Genomic DNA, 19,689 nt, shown 5'->3' with positions numbered 1-19,689 from the left:
AAGCAGGCCTTGGTGAACAGCTGGCAGTAATCTCCATCTACACTGGTGCAACCACTTGCAGAGTGATCTGCCCCCATCTTAGGTTTGCAGGAAGCGCTACTGGTGTAGTGGGTTACTGCTGCATCGCTCATAGGAGCGCATAGAGAACTGTGGGTACAGCTGTTCTGCCCCAAAGGAAATTCTCTTTTGAAAGATGAAATTTACTCCCCATGTTCAAGGGCAGTACCAACCCATGAGCTCCTTTTCTCTTCCATCCTCTTCCTTTCACAGTCCAGGAAACCCTAATGTGGTCACTCAAGGATGACACACACATTTCCTGCATATCCACAGTAAAACAGGTCAACATTGGAATCAGAAAAGATAATCACCATGGAAACTTCCATGGAATTTCTAATAATTTCCCAAAGCATAATCATAATTTCAGGCACAATTACAATGCAATGCTAATCCAAAACTTAATATTATAGGAACTTCTCTTTTAAAATTTTAACAAAATTCCCCCTTCCCTCAGAATGAATATATTCTTTACTTGTGCTGTAAACCATGCCTTGATTTTAGAGGCTTTGTTTTAGATAAAGAATTAACGATTCCAGTCTCCAAAAGATAAAAGAACCCTGCAAATATATATATTCAGTTTTGACATAGAAATACTTGAGATCATGAAGACCAAAATTAAAATTTTGTATATTTTTTTTCTCCCACGAGACTTAAATTTTTACCTTTGGAAAGAAGCTCTGTAGTAGAGATGATGACAGTTATCTCAACTGCTATAATCATAAATCTAGCTACACATGCCAGCTGTTATTTTTTAAAGTTTGTGTAAGAATTTTACTTAAAATTTGTGTAACTGAGGCCTCTCTCAGATAATTTGCCTCTCTGAACGACCATATTTGTTTTTCATTTTAGCAATACTTCCATGCTGGAGGGAGTGGGCTGAAAAAGAATTTCCTGGAAAAGAGCCCGGACCTACAGTCCCTGAGATATGCTCTTAGCCTTTACACACAAACTACTGACGCCTTGATAAAGAAGTTTATAGACACTCAGTCATCTCAAAGTAAGTGATATAAGAGAGATATAAGTACATCAAATTACATTTTAAATGCTTTAAATGATTGGCTGCCAATCACATTCTCCAAAAACTGTGGTATTTTAGAGTTTATTGTCACAAATTTGCCCATGTGATGTTACCCCATATCAACTGCTGTTGTCAATCAATGGAGCTTATCTGAGGGCAGTGTATTTATCAGCTTGTCACTTTACATAAAGAATATGTCCCATAGCTCTGTGTGAACATTGAATATCAGGGTTATTTATAGGAGCACTCCACACACAAACAAGGTTGTAGAGGCCATACCAGAGTGCATATTATAATTGCAGAAACAAAGTAAATTCGTAAATTCACAGTAAATTCACAGAGTACATCGGCAGCTTTAGATACATTCAGAGCTGGAGAATATTAATTACTAATCACAAATAACTGCAAAAAGCATGACATATCCCTTAAAGTTTCCTTTTGTGATTAAGAACAATAAATTGTGAGCAACGTGTGCTTAATGTAGCACACTGATTCCACGTTACAGAACGCACACTTCTTCTAGCAGGTCATCTGTGGGTTCAAAAGGAGTAGAAGGTTTCTGTAGGCTAAAATACAGCATTGTCCGTGTCTAGATTTTTTTTCCTTTGTGTGTTTAAGAATTCAGATTCAAAATCATCCTGCTGAAAATGTCACATCCTTTTTTATGCCCACTTATCAAAACGTTGATACTTTCCCAAAAGCAAACCAAGGCAGAGAACATCCAAGAATATGATAGATATTAGGTGTACTTTGAATCTGGACATCAGCAACACTGAAGCCACTTCTTCCTGCTCTAGAATTTTGGTGTAGTGTACCAAAAAAACAGAAACATGAAGTCCTTTTAATTTAAAATATATATACCATTCATTAACAGTGTATTTCAAAAGAGGACTTTCCATGGTTTCAATAAGAGGGCAAGAGTTCATGGTTATACTTTTAGGCAAAGTTTCCTTCTATTTTCAAAAAGAAGCTATTTCTTACCAGTTTTCTTATCAATCTAGGACAGTGTTTTCATACGTCTACAGTACATACAAGAACTGCTTTTATACAGGTAATGCGCATTATATTCCAAGCTGAATGGTTTCTTCATTCTAGAAACTGCAAATTTTTGCATAATAGTAATCTTTACTAGATTTCTTTTTAATGTAATGGGCATTTGTAAAAATGGCCTGTCCACCACTTAATGTTTGGGAAGGAATACAATTTGCTGATCTATAAAGAATTACCCTGCTCCCACTCATGAGAATCAGAAAAGTTTTAATCGGACAGTTAAGCTGCAAATCAATTGCTTTTACCTGTGAAATATAGTATGTTACTCACAGTATAAAAAGCATGAAACATTAGTTTTGCAGCTTGCTCAAAGATTAATTCCAAGGAATTATTTCCCAGGAAGCTTCCATATTAGACTGAGGATCTCTGTTAATAATTCATACATTACAAGTGAGAAAATTGCTGTAAAACTAATATATAAGGAATAGATTCTTCTTCCCCTTCCCCCCCCCCCCAAAAAAAAAATAGGATTAACAGTATGGATTTAGGCAGAAAATTATTAATTACTAGTATATTTTGCTTTTCCTTTATGCATACTTTCATTGTAACTTCAGGAGAAAAAATTATCCAGGTTGTAGCCATAAGCAGAGATCTTTTATAAATCCTAAACCACAAACTTGAATTTTCTGATTTTTCATCATGATTTCAGCCTGAGGTCTGTATTCATTTCTGTGCATACATTAGCATGCCTATATTTGCCCACCAGTATTATTAGAAGTGTAGCCACTGGGAATAGAAGTTAAGGAAGAGTGACTCACAGCTTTTCATCATCCGTTAATGTCTCATTTACAAGAACTAAAAAACTCATCTATTACGACCTCCAGCCTCACAACTGTAGCTGTATCATTAGCATTTAGTTAAAATGACCCTATCTGCAAATCAGAAACTTTCTCTGAAATATAATTAGATTTATATCTGCCCTCATTTTTGTGCAGGTAACCAATCCATAATCAATAGATGGTTAGATGTAATTAAACTCAAAGCAATGGAAAAAAGAATACTTTCGATTTAAAGAAAATAGCATATTGAATAACAACCATGTAGATGAAAGTGGATGCTCAGTTTTCTTGTAATGACAACTAGAATCAGACAATAATCAGGCTTACTTTTAAACACAGGTGAAGATATTTTTTCATTTGCCATGATTAAACTGCAGTGGTTCTAAGAAACTGAAGGGCAAAAATTTGTTTGATTGGTGCAAGGAGGGGGAGTTACTTTCGCCACCTAGAAAGCATAATAGCTATGTAAAAGTGTATGTTACGGTCCTTGATACTTCCTATATTCATGTACATGCAGGGTCAGGTTCAGTATGAATAACCAAATTATCTAAGAATATGCTTTTGCACCATTTCTAAACAAGGATGATTGCTTGAACCAGAGCTTTGATTCGCAGCCTTTGTGCCTACACATTCCTAAATAGCTTCCTGGAAACAATTTGCATAGACAGCATTAATAAAAACATTCCTAACTTTTAAAATGCTGACTTACTCCCAGGGATTCATAGTTTTTCATGTGGTGGTTTCAATACACTAAATAGTTGAAAGCTAAACTCTTATTGTCATTTTCATATACACCAGGAGGCTATTGTTATGGACGTATGCTTTAAAAGCAAATTATCACACAGGACTAATGATGTTAACTGCGATGATCTTACTCTGATAAGTTTTCCTTTTCAAAGCACTGCTACAGACTCTCAAGACTGTTTTCAAAACAGATAAGCATTTGAATAAGTAAATGACACTACAGAGCATAAACTGGCAGTAACTTTTTGAGTAACTGACAACATTGCTTTTTCTTTTATTCTTTTTTCTTCATATAATGATTTGCCATTTAAAAGGAACGTGAAAGTTGTAAATTTAATCCTCACTCAGTGTTGTGAAAACAAATCTGTAACCACACTATGAAAATGAAAGATAAAAGAAAAACGTTGTCTGTACCAACTCTATTAGCAAATACAGATTAGCATGCTTGGTGACATAGCTTAAGTTCTGTCATATGCTGTCATATTAAACACATGTCTTTCTGCCTGGCACAGGAGGAGAGAGAGGTTTCTCTTCTCCTATTACATCCCTACTGCTATCCCAGATCTGCCACACAGTTTCAGCTTGTTTGGAAATTAAATACTGCTGAGACTCTGATTCTTACGGATTTTAACATTGGTATCAATATGATAGTAAGGGGGGAAGGAAGGAAACATCTATGTTTGTCCCTTAGTATAAAAAAAAAAAGAATTTTATTTCCAGGAAAATAAGCAAAAGCTGCCAGCACTTGATCTATTTTAATCCCAGCCCAGAAGTGTAAAATTTGTAGAGCAGCATTCTCTTTTGCAAATAAATTTTCAGTATTGTTTGGTAGGAAAACTTTTACAATTTTACATACAAAGAAATTATAAACTGCTAAAGAAATTTAGTTCCACTTATCTGAAGTTCACATTTAATATTAAACAGGTGATACTGCATTGCCTGTTGTAAGCACATTCTTTTGGATCAGGGTTTTCTTCTTGTTCAACCATACACTAGTGTTAGCGCTGCCAAGAACCATTTCATGGAGCAGGTCACTTTTAGAGTCTCCAAAGTGAACATTGATGTAGACCTAAAGGATTTTGAAAAACCTAAAGGCAGTTTAGTGAACAGAACTGCGTTTAAAAGCCTGAGTGACTAGTATCTTACACACTGTATGTGGTCATTGATAACTCGGTAAAGAGCATATGAAACACAGCCGAGTGATAATCTCATAGCATCACTACACCATTACCAAGCTGGTCCCCTGAGTTTCAGATCTCTGATTGATTCTGTTTCCTTTGGACTTTTGTCCACTGTAAATTGTCAATTTTAGATTGGGCACTACTAATAATACACATTACGTCATACTGTAAAAGTGATTTTTTTTTTCTCCTCTAAATTCAGCTGCAGGATAACATTTTTGCATAATTCAGAATATAATATGGATTGTTTTCAACATCTTTTGTGACCAAACAATTTTTTGTGCACGCTACACTTGTGCCAAGCATGAATCAGTTGTAAAACAGTTGCGCACTGCCAAGCCTGACCTATAAAACCTTGCTCAGTTGCAGGGACGTGGGGGTTCAGTGCTGTATGGCTAAAACACACCATGGCTGGCTAACAGCTGGGTGGCAGCCAGCGAGCCAACACGGAATAACATCAAGGAAAGCTCAAAGGTTTCTGCAAAAGTCCGTGTATTTGTACACTAATGTATTTATACAAGTTGTCAACATACAACAACTCTAGACAAAAAGGTAAAATTTCAGTTCAGGCAGGACAAGCTGATTTTAACTAAACTTGAGCTAAATTCAACCGCATTTTCACAATCAAGACAAAACTATAAAAGCCAAAGAACAAACTCTCACAGTATTTCTCCATTTCAGAAAAGAAGGAACAGACTCAGAACACTGAAGTAAAGCTACATCCATATCTATTGCCCTACTGTACAAACTTTCCTACTCTATGGTATATTTGACTTACTGTTACTCAAAGCTCAGACCAGTCCTGCTGATGCTTCTCAAAATTTGTTCCTAAAAAAAAGAGAGAACTTTCAGCCTGCCACTCACCTTTTTACTGAACTAAGTTATACCTTCAGCTTTTAGACTACTTGAAGGATATCAAATTAAAAGGACAATTATGGCTGTGGTTTAGTTTAGCAACTGTCTTAAATCTTCAGTAATTGCATAAACTCTGTGAATGTTTACACTTGGCTAGCATCAACTCTAATAACATTTGGACAAATATGATTTTAGTTTTAGCAAACTACATAAAAAGACAGCACCTCAAACATTACAGTGTCCTGAATTTGCTCTTATTTATTGCCACTGTAGCATCTAAAATGGTTACTTATTGGAAATAGTTAAAGAAATATTTTTTCCTACAAATTTACAGCAGCTTAGTTTTATAAACTTTATTAGAGAATGCTACTGTTATTGTAAGGTATACAACATAGCAACCCATAGCGGCAGGACTACAATATATATTTTAGCTTGACTTTAAAGAGTTTGTATAACTTAAGCAGAAAAATCAATACTCATCGAGCAACATGGAGCTCATACTAGAATCCCTACTTGAGCATTTAAATGGCTGCAGAAAACGCTATTCTTTCACATCAGCTGATTTGTATCGGATTTCTTCATTCTTGTGCTGGACAATTGAAAGCTAAAAAGGGAAGCAGCATCCGAAAACAAGAAAAGATAATAAGCAGAATTAAAAGTATTTACCTAATGAGAATGAGTAACTGTAACAGTAACTCCATACTTGTCTCGTGAAGCCACCAACATAGGGAAGGAAATTACATGATCAAAAGTGAAGAGAAATTCTTTTCAACTGCCAAACCAAAATTCAATTTTGTGTTCCTTTGCAACCTGTAATAGTGCAAGACAAAGCAGAACCTCACTATCTTCTGTCTTCTTAAATATACAGAATCAGATTTAAATACTAAACTGATAGTTAACTTAGAAAACAGCAACATACTATAGTTTAGGCAAGCAGAGAGATGACATCAGACTACAGAAAATAAAAATCATTTAACAGCTCTTATAAGCAAAAAAGGATTTTTTTTTCCTGCTCTTTTGTGTGTCAAAACTGTTGTATTAACTGTCATATTTTGAAAGCTATACCTGTATTCTATCATGAACTTTAAGTACTACAGAGTATTTCCAGTTCTCTCATAACATACACTTTAGAGAGAATTTAACTCAAGAAATAATCCCTACTTCATCCACTGTAGTTTCAAATTGAGGTCACAATCATGTGTTACACAACCTTATTTCATGAAAGAAAAAAAAATAGACCTGCATTATAAGCTGCAGAAATCAGCATACAATTGCAAGGAATGTATAGTAATGAACAACAGAAAGCATAAGAACAATGAAGAAACTTGCAGTATTACAACTAGTAGAAGTATTCTAGCATATGCTAATATCAAAATAAATGCATTCAGAATAGTGGCAGAAAATAAATATTTTAAAAGTTCACATATTAAAAAAAACAGACTGCTGGTGAAGCATAAGGTTTTTACAGAATGTTCACTTAAGAGGCTGTCACAATAGAAAATTTCTTTGGTTACTCCTTAAAAGAAACAGTAAAGCACCTAAATTAGAAATATGTTGCATATTACAGTTTATCTTAAGTCTTTGAGAAAATTAACACAAGCTACTGCTATCCATCAGTTCTATGACATTAGTTTTAAAAAATAACTTAAGGGTATCAGTGGAGCATTCACTACATACGTAAACCTGTTAACTTGAGAGGCTATACTTGCCTGCACGTTGTCTGGTTAAAACGCTGGACAGTGTGTGTGTATATATACATATACATGCACACACACATACGGAGGGATGGATGGATAATGCTAACTGGATACTCATCTCCCATGTCAAAGCTGGCTCATCCCTGGTTTCTTACCGTACGGACATTACAAGTGGCTACAGGTAACAGAGGGTCATAACGGGGTTGGGCAATTGCCAGCCCTCATCACATGAAGCATGGTTTACACTAGGCAGAGATGAAGGGGAAGTCCTTAACAGGGGAGATTCCACCCTGACACTCAAACCAGTACTTTCTACTCACAGAATAATATTCTGCTTTTATATTATGCTCTCTGAATTCCTCATATCACTCTGTCTGACATTACAGAAATTCAAATAGGAGAGAATGTATTTTGATGGTGTGGCTTTGTACAATTAAGAGGCTTACAGATGCTGCAGAATCTTCTGTCAACCTTAATACCTTCACATCAAGTGATCCTTAAGACAAATGATTCCTGTTTTCTAATCAAATACAAACCTTCTAAATCTTTTCATGGCAGCCTGGTGAAAGAAAGGTTGCTGAAAGTCAGTATTAAATGAAAATTTTAAAACATGCACTCAAGATTTTCCTCTAAATTACAGAAAGCCTCAGCATCCTGTGGAAACTAACTTGATTAGTCACCCTGATCTTTTGTCTTCTAATAAATTGGCAGATGAACCCCAGACAAATATATGTATTTTATTGGCATTGTTAATCAGATCATGACAAATGTTTCTCTGAATTAAAATGCTGACTTCATAGTTTGTGTAATTCCTGGAGGACTGGGTACTGTGAAAGCTTGAATATTGGTTCAACCTTTTCATTCTTATGTCCTATACAGAAAATAAGGTCAAAGTATAGGTCCAGTATTTAAATAAATGGTCAGATTTATGCTGAAGCAGCTAGCTGGCAAATGGGATAGGATAGGGTTAGCACACAGCAATGTTGCCTGTTCAGCGGTTTTACTGCCTGGCTTAGAGTGCTTAGTGAGCTTTTCTAAGTCTCAGGTACTAAAATCATGTCATGCATGATGATTAGTTTGCAGGTAGTTGTTTTTCTTCCAAACTAGATTTCTAATCCTCAGAGAGGTAAAGAAGGTCTTGAAATCCTGAATCCTAGAAGCCACAGTAAAAAAAAAAAAAAAAAAAAAAAAAAAAGAGAGGGAGAGAGAAATATGCAAACCTCCATAGATTTAGGAACTTTTAATACAGCTATAAAGATTGTTTTAGAGCCTAGCTTATTATCTTTGACTACTATGGGGCAAAAATACTGCTAAAGTCACCACTTGCAACAACTTTATGAGTGCCTGTATGAGAGGAGGAGAAAGTCAAGAAGCTACAAAAGTCCAGAAAGAAAACAGTCTTTAAAAGAGCATCTAGCCCCAGAACTATAAAAATATAACAACCCCAGACATTACAAGGAGGCAGTGCAGACATACAGAGAGAGACTTGATCAAATAACTATAAAGTAAAGGGAAAGGCTGAAAAGTTCAAGTAGGGCAGAAAGGAACAATGTGAATAATCTAAAGTTGATTATAGATCCATGCCAACTGGAAGAAGAGAAATACCAAACACTGACATGGTAATATGAATCTGAGTAATGAGCAAATTATGAAATTCCAAGATGAACAAAAGAAAAAAAAAAACAAAACCAAATTTTTGTCAAATTTCATCTTACCTTTTTATTGTTATCATTATTATTATATAAGCACTGATTGCTTCAATGCAAAACACATTAGTATTTAAAGTCAGATGGGTGTTTGGTAAATCTCAGATTTCTTTTCTGTTTAATGAAGTACTCCCTTTACATAAAGTAAAATACTTAATTCATGTTTATTTTCTCAACCTAGGGGTCATTTCAGCCCTTCAATAAATGTAAGGAACCATGAATGTATGGAAAACTGGAATATAATTGTGTGAAGAAAAAAAAAATAGTAAATTCAAGTAAACAACTTCTGACAATATATTTTTATACATTCAATAAATTCTGACATTCAGGGCATTCCTTTCAAAGCAAATAATAGATTATTACGTTGTAATGACTGCAGATAGTATAAAAGCCTTTCAAATACAAATAGGAGCTCTGTTTTCAAACACCTGAGAACAGACATCGATCTCTTTTGGACACTGTGTAGACTGCTTGACGGATTCCAGCTTCCAGAAATGGAATCAATTCTCTCCTCAGAGATACCTAACTTCCTGCATTAGGATGGGGATATAGTACATTTCTGAGTTCTCTGGAACCTGAGCTGAAAAAGACCATGAATCTAGATCCACATCAGGCTTTGGACACCCAGCTTCTGGTTTTGGTGACAAAGTCCAACCCTTATTTTTCTACTGAATTTTGCCTGAATTTCCAAAAAGCTCCAGTTTTGACTATATCTCCTTGTCCCATATCTCTACTCTCTCTCTTATGCATACACTCTGACAACTTAACCATATACTTAAGGCTCAACAGATCTATAAACTGGACAGAAGGTATAGGAAAAAAACAATCCAGCTTGCTAACTGCCAAGATGTCTTTTTTTGAATAAACCAGAAATTTTTGAATAAAACACAAGTTTCCAAGCAAGTCCTATGAAATTTGTGAACACAATGCAAGTTTGGGGAAAGACTTGTAGAGACAATGGAAGGTGTAAGAACATCTGCATATTGTCCTCATAAATATTTTGCAAAAAAGTGAGTCTTACTTTTACAATATGACTGTATAGTTAGAATTATCCCTGCAAACACCACTAAACAAGAAAGGACACTGCACAGACCACAAACACTTTAACAATCAATGCTTTTGGAGTTCAACAGTAAAAAAAAAAAAAAAAATTAAAAAGAAAGACAAGAAAAAAGAATTCAATCTGTTTTTATTGAAAGCTCTAACTGTTACTGGATGAAACAAAAAGAATATGCCTCTAGCTAAAGAACAAAAAAAACATTCCATTATTCTTCTCTTTTGCTACTAGATTACTTCGCAGCAGAAAAAGAATCCTTGTTTGCAAGCGTGCCCCCTTAATATCTCTCTCCCTCTCTGACACACAATTTGCTACTTTCATTCTTTATGCTGTGAGAAACAGACCCTCAAATAAAGCCTTCTCCAGATTAAGGATTTTACATGAAACTACTAGGAGGAAGAATGATGAATACCAAAAGATCTTAAAGCATTTCCAAAAGAAAGAATTGCTATCATAAGATAGAACATAAGATAGTTGGTGTTCCATATAATGAAACAATATGTTAACCCAGGATTATACAACCATTTTCAAACTCTGTACTACAGGCACAGAGCTGATTGATTAAAGAGAAGGCTCGTATGACTGAGTGCAGGGACAAATTTTTTTTTCTCTTAGGGTTCAGTACTATGTATTTCTGTCTGACTTTTTTACACCATCAAATTACTGGGTTTTCACTGCTCGGTTTTCAAGGCTGCTGTGTTTCGCTTTCTTATAGCTACCAAATTTTGCCATGCTGAACTGTAACTAGAACAGATTGCAAGATTGCTAACATTTGAATACAATACCAGATAAAAACTAACTTTGTTAACAGATAAGTAAGTCAGGCAATACCTTTTCAGACACAGCAATTTTATCTTCCATAAATACTTCTGTGTGAGAATTTGCATTGTTATGTAAACTTTCCTATGTTTATATTAGAATATATAGATAGTGCAAACTTTGGCCATAGCTACAGTGCTGGTTTTAGTAATTATGTATGCAAACTCTACTATCTTAAATACTCATAGCAGCATAACTCTGGTAGTCGGAGTGTCAGAGCTGAGACCTATGAACAGTCCAATGATTAGCTCAGCTTCTCAGATGTGTTCTACCACTCTTATTGAGGTCCCTGCTGCATACCAATGCTCCTAGTAGCCCCAAAACAGACTACTCTTAATATTTTCCTTTTTTTTTTTTCCCCCCCAAGAAATTATGAAAGCATCCTAGTTTCCATGCCCCAATTTCCAGAGCAACTGGAAAGTACACTCCATCAGAGGTACTGCTCCTGCTATTTCAAGGATGCTAGCTCATTTTCTGTGAATCCCATTTATTTCTGCTGGGCTCTTTTTTTCATGCAAACCTAGAAGTTAGTTTCCAAAGTCCTCCTGACAGGAAATTTTTTTCAAACTTTTTGCTGCTAAAGGATCAAGCAGGACAAAGAACCCCTTTCACAGAAATGTACTTTTGTCCACAGTCACAGACTATTTCAGTAGAAGTCACTGGCATTTAACAGGAATATTATTCTAGAGAATATAGATAGTTTCTGGTTTAGTTTTACAGAATATACATGACTCATTTTTCCACTTGTATTTTCTGCTATTTTCCCTACCTGAGTCCACAAGTTCACACTTCTCCAAGGGTACATACTAAGGAATAGAAGACAGAACAATTAGTTTCTGTATGCATATGTAGCCAATATGACTATCATGACTGAGAAACATTTGACTAGGTCCGTGGTCCAAAATGGCTCTCTTCTGTCAAGATCATTAGGGCTATAACAACTATCACATTGATGACATTCCAGGTGCTAAATGGACATTTTGTCTATTGAGGAGCAAGCACCTTTGGCCAGAGGAAATATTTTCACTCCTTACAGTTTGTTTGCTGCGATAGAATGACTGCAGTTTAGATGCAGGTGATCACTTTAAAACCCACCTATGAGAGGCTGCTGTATTTTGATTCATATAAATAACCTAACAAAATCTAAAGCAGAGTTCAGAGTGGAAGCAGTAATAGTTAAGCAACCACAAGGTTTCAGGCAGCATTATTTGTAAATTTGTTAAGCTTCTAATGAGATATATTACAGTACTAAAGGAAGAAAAGTGCAATCATCCTCTGCAGTGCAGGGCTAGATATTTGTTGTCAGTTAAATTGACTTGTTAAATGTGGTAGGATAAACGGATCTTTCTACAGTGCAATCAAAATCCCTAATTCCTGCTGTGACTTTACAAGAACTGATAGCAAGAAAACAAAACAGCAGAAAAAGACAGATCAGTCTTTAAAATGAAGTGCCATAGTTCTTGAATGTCAACAAAAGCTGCTATAAGCAAATACTGAATGTCCTACAATTGTATCTCTAGTTTGTTCAGCAGGTCAGAGAGAAAGAAAGCGGGGGGGGAAGCAAATGCAAGATGGATGGGGTGGTAACTGAAAGAAACCATGCTTATATTCTAGACTCCACTAGAAATTGTCTCTGCTGGCTAAGACATTCTGCTGCAGAAGTTTCCTTAGCAATAGTGAAATATAGGGTCATTTTAAGGTCAGCTGTTTTCAGTATAAAGCTGTATGGTCTTTTACACAGATTTCTTTATAACCGTATCAAACAGTACTATAGACACATGACTAATCCCACTATATATTTGCAGTACTACTTAGGGCACTATTGTGAATTATGGACTACTAGGAAAAGGAAAGAAAAAGATCAGTTAGGAGACCATTGCAGGGATATATTTGCATAGTTAATAAAAAAGTTGGAGAAACAGAACAAGACTTACCTTGTAGATTCATAGATTTTGTCGCAGTAAAATCTAATGTGTCATTATTACAGATTAACACAGCACACTCCATTATTACCATCACCCACAGGTTGCTGCATAAGCTATCTAATGAAAATGCTAATTGTTTTCTTTTAAAACATTTCTGATTTCTCCTAAAGAGGTTTTGGGCTTGGGGTTTTTTAAGCTAAAAGCTAAAACAAGCAATCAACACTGGCTGATATTTTCAGTGATATTCAGGATCAGCCTGACTCACCTTCCACTGCAGTCAGTGGTAAACTATTATAAATTTTGATTGGGAGAGAGTTTGAGAACTTCTTATACTTTCTCTCAGTACATTCAGTTTATCCTATCCATTCAGTGTCCCTATGATTTAGATTTTACAAATTCCTGGTTCTCTTCTCCTGTCCAATTTGGCAATGAAAGCTTTTTAATCAGAACAAAAGATTAATGACTTATAGTGTGTTAACTCAAACTCCATAGTCAAGGATGGCTATATGTGGTATCAAAAGCATTATTCATAAAAAGGTCTACCACCACAAAAAGAACCTGTTAAGGTTGAATTCCGTGCAGTATGTGAGAATTTGAAAAGGTAGAATTTCACAATACGAAAGAACAAGACAGATTTATGCTCTAGAAGCTCCAGTCTCTACTCTCTTTGATTTAATTTACAGCATCAGAAAGCCAATGAGAATAACCTATATATAAATATATATTATATATAGTATTGGAGTACTAGTCCAGATAAGCTGCCTTCTGAATTTTAGGTGTTTAAAAAAAAAAAAAAAAAAAAAAAAGTTGGTGTCTTCATTTAATTCAAGTTAAGTAATCCACACAAATATAAGGGAAGGTGTTTTCCCACAAGTCAGCACACTGGGTTAAATGTAACTCCATTAAAACCACCACATTTTATATAATGAAAATGAGGCCTTTTTTAAAATCTTGTTTTTCTGGACAGAATAATTTTATATAGCACTTCACATTCGAAACAATTTTTTTTTAAATTCATAAATAAATTTTATTTCAAGCAGCAGAAACTCAGTGTCAATATTATACTACTCACTGACACATGGTCTAATGTGTTTGCAAAAGAAAAGGAAATCAGCTTTAACTGTATGACCTTGACCAAATTAGTATTTCCTTTCTCTTGCTAAATAAAAGCTAATTTTACTGTACAGTCAGATAATACATTGTTTTACTCTTCTAAATAAAGCTATTCTACTGATTTTATTTAGCTTTTGTAGCCCATTTCATTCCTATCTTTTTATAGATGTTCTTAAAAAAAATTTTGTATTATTTACTGTGAACAAGATGTAGAATGACTCAGCAACTTAATTAGAGATCTTGTATAGTGCAGCTTTAACTAATTATCCAAATACAACAAGTTTAATGGCTGTTACTGAAACTAGACTTTTGTCATTAAAAATCTGATGTCTAACAAATTGCCTGTTTACACATAAGCAGTGGTCCAAGCCCTCTGGCTGATACTGAAATACATCTAGCAGCAAAATTTGTACAGGTATCCTAAAATTCAGAAGTAGCAGCTATAACCAAATTAAGATACCGAGATTGTACAGTTTTTACTAAAACACTGTTGACTATGATTCAAAAGTGGATTCATGACAATTGCAAGCCAAACTCGCCTGAAAGGTAGAAAATGCAGAACAGTGCTCAAGGATTCTGAGCAAGTTAATTGAGCACTGAATTTCCACATTTTGATGAATCAGGAAAAAAAACTTGTTCTCTGAAGCAGTAACGCTTGGGGTAAGAGTATTTAATTGACCTTCCAATGTTCAACCAGTGTAGAGAACGTAATTAGAGATCATGCCAACACAACAAATAAACATCACTGTAGAACACATTTCTAGGAAGCCACTGATGGTGAAATCCAGAAAAAACTACACATGATAAAGGGGGAAAAAATATATTCTGGGTATAAACTAATTCAGGGTGGGGAAAAAAAATTCCCCAGTATGATTACACAAGACACCCCTCTTCTCTGTACCCCTTCCTTAATTCCTGCATGAGCTGCTGGAAAACTTCTAAAGGAATGTTTGCTTCTTCTCACATATATAAGGTTGGGGAACCAGTGGGTAAGGACTTTCTGTATAAATACAAAGAAGATAAATTCTTTCCTCTGCTAACCCACAGAAACAGTAGCCAGTTGTAAAGGGGTAGTAATTTGCTTCAGTATATGGTTCACAGAGGTTACACCGGGGAGGAAGTACACAGTTCACAGAGTTCAACATTCACAGTCATCCAATTAAAGAACAAGTAAACACACCCAATTTTGTTAATATTGTACTGTTATTATCTGATACATTAAAGGACCTTTCAATACACGCTGAGAGTCCTTTTAAGGAATCATTATGAGCAAACTGACTTAGAACCTGCACTGGTGCTCAAAAGTAAATACTTCCAAAATTCAGTTCCTGGCTCTTCTGCCATCCCTGCAACCTTCCCTTTTTTCTTTAAGCCCCTGTGTCTATGCTAGTGCAGAACCTTTAGTAATTTGCTTAGACATAACCCCCAGCAAAGGATTAATCAATAACAATACAGAAATAACTCTCCAAATGTGTACTTGCAATAAGATTTTTGGGGTGCACATGCAAACAAAGTTTGACAAAACCACCAACTTTTGCATTTCAAGATGCAAATGCACCTAATATTAACCAGAATGGAAGGTTCCAGATGGAAGGCTTTTTTTTTATTTTACTGAGGCACTTTACATAGACATTTGCAATTGCTAGGTACTTTTGTGGCAAAATCACTTATAAATCTATAACTGATTCCCACTTAAATGTGAAATATATGTCAGAAATTTCTAAGTGTTTCTGACAGAAAATACAGCTCACCTTTTTTCACTGTCTATTTCTCTTGATGTATTGAGAAGCCAAGTGTGCTAATCTACTAATTATTATTTCAGGTCAAACCACTAATAATTCAGTGGGTGAGATATCTATACACGTGGATGTCTCCACACATCCTGGAACTGGTGAGCATAAAGTCACTGTAAAAGGTAAGTTTCAAATAGCTAATTTTAAAAAGAAAACAACAAAGTCCAAAACACCCAAGCACTACATCCTAAGTAAAACATACCAATAATGAAATAACAAGTGTTAAGTATTACAGTACTTTTAAAGCTATGAGTATGCTTCAGATGACTAGGATTGTATTTTTACCTTGCTCAACATCACCAGAAGTTAAGATTATGCAGGTAAGTACTATCTATGCTTGTCTGTGTAGACAGTTAAAAAGTATTATTATACAAAGTTATAGGGTTATAAATTCAAATGTGCCAAATTAGACTTCTGATTTGCTTGCATATAATTTATTTTTCCAAAAGCTGTAGAAAAGCTGGGTGATGAATGACTGCACCAAGACTTTAAAAGTTCCATTTTTAACAAAATTCCTTTGTTCTGCACAACCTGAATTCCAGAGGAAACCCAGTATCATTTAGATTAGTATAAGCTGAATTTTTAATTACAATGAAGGTAGCAGACAAAGGAGCTGCTGATGTAAAGCATTTGTAAAATATATGTTTATATTTGCTACTGTTGTAACTGAAAGTAGTCAATCTTACTTGGCAGAGAACAGGCAGAACTCCTCCTGAGCTTCCAGGTATTGGTATCCTATAGGAAATCTCTCAGGTCACCTTTCATTGGCTATACAAAGTCATGCTGGATAATTAATTGGAACTCTTCCAATGGAATTTTATTTAACTTCATTTCTTTTATTTCTTTATAGTTGTAGCAATTAATAATCTACACTGGCAAACAACAGCTATGTTCCGGCCATTTGTGGAAGTCTGCATATTAGGTCCTAACCTAAGTGACAAGAAAAGAAAACACGGAACCAAGACAAAGAGCAACACCTGGTCACCAAAATACAATGAAACTTTCCAATTGTAAGTCTTCTTTGTCTGTTAATTGTATATTTTATGCAAATTTTGTTAGAATTTCTTGTGGTTAAACCAGTAAGAACATTAAAAAAAAAAATCCTAAGGCCACTATACACATCAGAGTCCATAGATATAGACTCCACTTCAAAATTATTTAGTAATTTGTATCTTTTTTTTGTATGAAGACAAATGACAACCACTAAGCTTTCAGTCTTCCAAAAGCTGGTTAAAATGTACATTTCCCTACACAGGAATAATTATTTATATATCTAGGAATCTATTTGCCTAAGTGGCAATCTGGACTGAAGCCTTTATTATTACTGCTAGATATCCGGGCCTTTATGACTGTTGAGATATCTAAATATGTAAAGGGTGGTGTATGGTTAATGGTATAATTTATCACTATTATTTAATCCTTAAAGCAATAAGAAATTGTCACCTAACCTGGAGTTTTAAATTTAGTACTTCTTATAGCACCTCTCACCTATTTACTCCTCCTCCCCTTTCATAACTGAGACCCTGACTAAGACAGAGTTCACTTTCTCAGTGTCTGACAGCAAAGCTCCTTTTGAGGCTTGCTGCCAGTGATTTTCTTTATTTTTTGCAGTTGATTTAAAGATGTGGTTGTGATAGTTGTGGAACTAGTTGAATATTTTAGGTACTTTCTAGGGAAAGGTAACCATGTTTATTTCAGATATTGAGGGAATGATGAATTCTCCGTTTCTGTTCAGGTCAGTGCGAACAGAGACTACATCACCAGTAGCATCTGACAGGTTAACTGTGTAGAAGGTTTAAAACTATATTCTGTTGCAACAAAATGGAACTACAAAAATTAAACTACCACTATCGCTTTAATTTTTACAAGATTTCTAGAGTACGTTCATTCCTTAGGGGAATTAAACAGAATTCCTTGTTCTAAATTTATATTTTCAATCCATGCAGCATTTTGAGTAATGAAGATAAGCCAGGAGCCTACGAACTTCACCTCTCAGTGAAAGATTACTGCTTTGCTAGGGAAGATCGCATTATAGGAATGACAGTTATTCAGCTGCAAAACATAGCAGAGAAAGGTAGCTGTGCGTCTTGGTACCCCTTGTTGAGAAACATCTCTGTAGATGAAACTGGGTTAACAATTCTTAGAATACTTTCTCAGAGGACCAATGATGAAGTTGCTAAAGAATTTGTAAGACTTAAATCAGAAACAAGATCTGCTGAAGAAATAGCCTAAAATACCCAAGTAATGCAAGATTGTCACCGCCGAGAACATAGATACAATGCTGTTGTCCGAATAGTGCATGCATGTGCAAATCCGTGGGAATGTTTAACTATGTTTTCAGTGTTTGCCAGTACTTATGTACTATATTTGCAAGGTATGTCAAGATGCTGTATACCTTTTATACATATTTTGGTCTTTGGTAAAGTAATTGTTCCAATGAAGTGCCAAAACTAAGATTAAGAGTAAATGTTTCATCGTATCTTTTTAAATGTTGATTTCACCTCATTACAATTCCTTTATTTTTTAACATTTATTAATAAATAATTAGCTTTTTTAATTTATAAATAAGTTGTCTCTGTTAAACTACTGTATTGCTTATTCTAAATTAAGTTACCTCCCTTACTATTATTTTTAAAAAGATATACGTACTTTTCTTCAAACTCATTTTATGCAAGCCTCATTTTAGGTATCTTGCTGATAACTTTTTCTATCATTACTACAGATGCAGTTACTTATAGAAAGTGTTTGTAATTTTATAATTACCAATATAAAGTAATGATTTTTGCATAAAAACTGAAAAAGGATGGAAATATTTTATGCTAATCTTTTTCCAACCTTTCATAACTATCACTGTGAAGAAATGCTGTTAAAGCAAGTTCTCAAGAAGCTGTGCTTATCAGAGTTTGCTACAGATGTTTGATATCTTGAGATAACTTTGTTCTTCAAAACTGCCAAGGTTATATCATATTTGTATTAAAAGAGTAAGTCAGTATCTGTAGAAAAAGACTGCCATACAGTACAGCATATGTGCTTTTAAAAAATCATTTTTTAAATGATATGGTACTGTACAAGGCTTAGTAGTTTGGAATATGTAATGCCGGTTTGTGGTTTGTTTCTAGAAATTGTTTATGAAAAGAAAAGATGCTGTTAGCATTTTCACTCAGAGTTATTAACGTTGCTTTACATACTTAGCTGTAACATCAGTTAAGTGCTTTATTTCTTTATTTTTTTTAGAAAAGTTCAACAGTTTGTACTTATGCAACATTACTATGTATTGCACTAAAGCAAATTCCGTGTCCTGTAAATATATTTAGTGAGACATTGTAAAATAAAGTATGAAGAAGCTGCTTTCTAGTTTTGTCATTTGATATTATTTATGTTCTATAGCTTTTATGTGCATGTGAAGCCTATGCAGTGGGCTTACAATATAGCTTTGTAATATATCACAGTACAATTTCCAGTGTTTAGCATCTGGCTCTTTTATAAGTGTAAGATTTGATATGTCAGTGTTCTAACAAATGATAATAAACAAGGTAGGCATATATATATATATAAAAAATATAATGTTCTGTAATAATACATATAATACACTGAATATTCTATAATAATACACATATTTGTCATTGGTTTTGGTTACAAGTGCTTCTAATAACACAGATTGGAGTTTTCAGCTTTGTTTAGGGAAAAAATAAAGGAGGACATATAGCTAGTATGCTGCTGCCAGTCTTTTAAAAATGTAGTACGTGACTCCACATAGGTAAACCAGAGTCTTTCCAGGATATCCTTTTGAGAGATATTTAGATCAGATTTTAAGGATGTCTTTCAACACCCTTAATCCCCTTGCTTGAATACTAAAAAGTAGATTTACCATAAGTATATTTAGACATTAGAGAAG

At 34.7% G+C, this 19,689-nt stretch overlaps 1 protein-coding gene across 1 annotated transcript in view; it reads left to right on the top strand.

Annotated features, from left to right (window-relative positions):
* The window catches only part of UNC13C (unc-13 homolog C (C. elegans)), a 191,721-nt gene extending 172,579 nt beyond the window's left edge, over positions 1 to 19,142 (top strand). The window contains exons 29-32 of the mRNA XM_010571811.1: positions 907 to 1,054; positions 15,824 to 15,916; positions 16,645 to 16,804; positions 17,741 to 19,142. Of these exons, the coding sequence (XP_010570113.1) occupies positions 907 to 1,054; positions 15,824 to 15,916; positions 16,645 to 16,804; positions 17,741 to 18,026 (687 nt within the window). The 3' untranslated portion in view covers positions 18,027 to 19,142. The remainder of the gene's footprint in view (positions 1 to 906; positions 1,055 to 15,823; positions 15,917 to 16,644; positions 16,805 to 17,740) is intronic.
* Positions 19,143 to 19,689: the final 547 nt, after the last annotated feature.

Source organism: Haliaeetus leucocephalus, unplaced genomic scaffold (genome assembly GCF_000737465.1).
Source record: "Haliaeetus leucocephalus isolate CR32 unplaced genomic scaffold, Haliaeetus_leucocephalus-4.0 Scaffold339, whole genome shotgun sequence".
In the NCBI taxonomy this organism is placed as follows: Eukaryota; Metazoa; Chordata; class Aves; order Accipitriformes; family Accipitridae; genus Haliaeetus; species Haliaeetus leucocephalus.
This window is presented reverse-complemented; position numbering and strand designations above follow the sequence as displayed.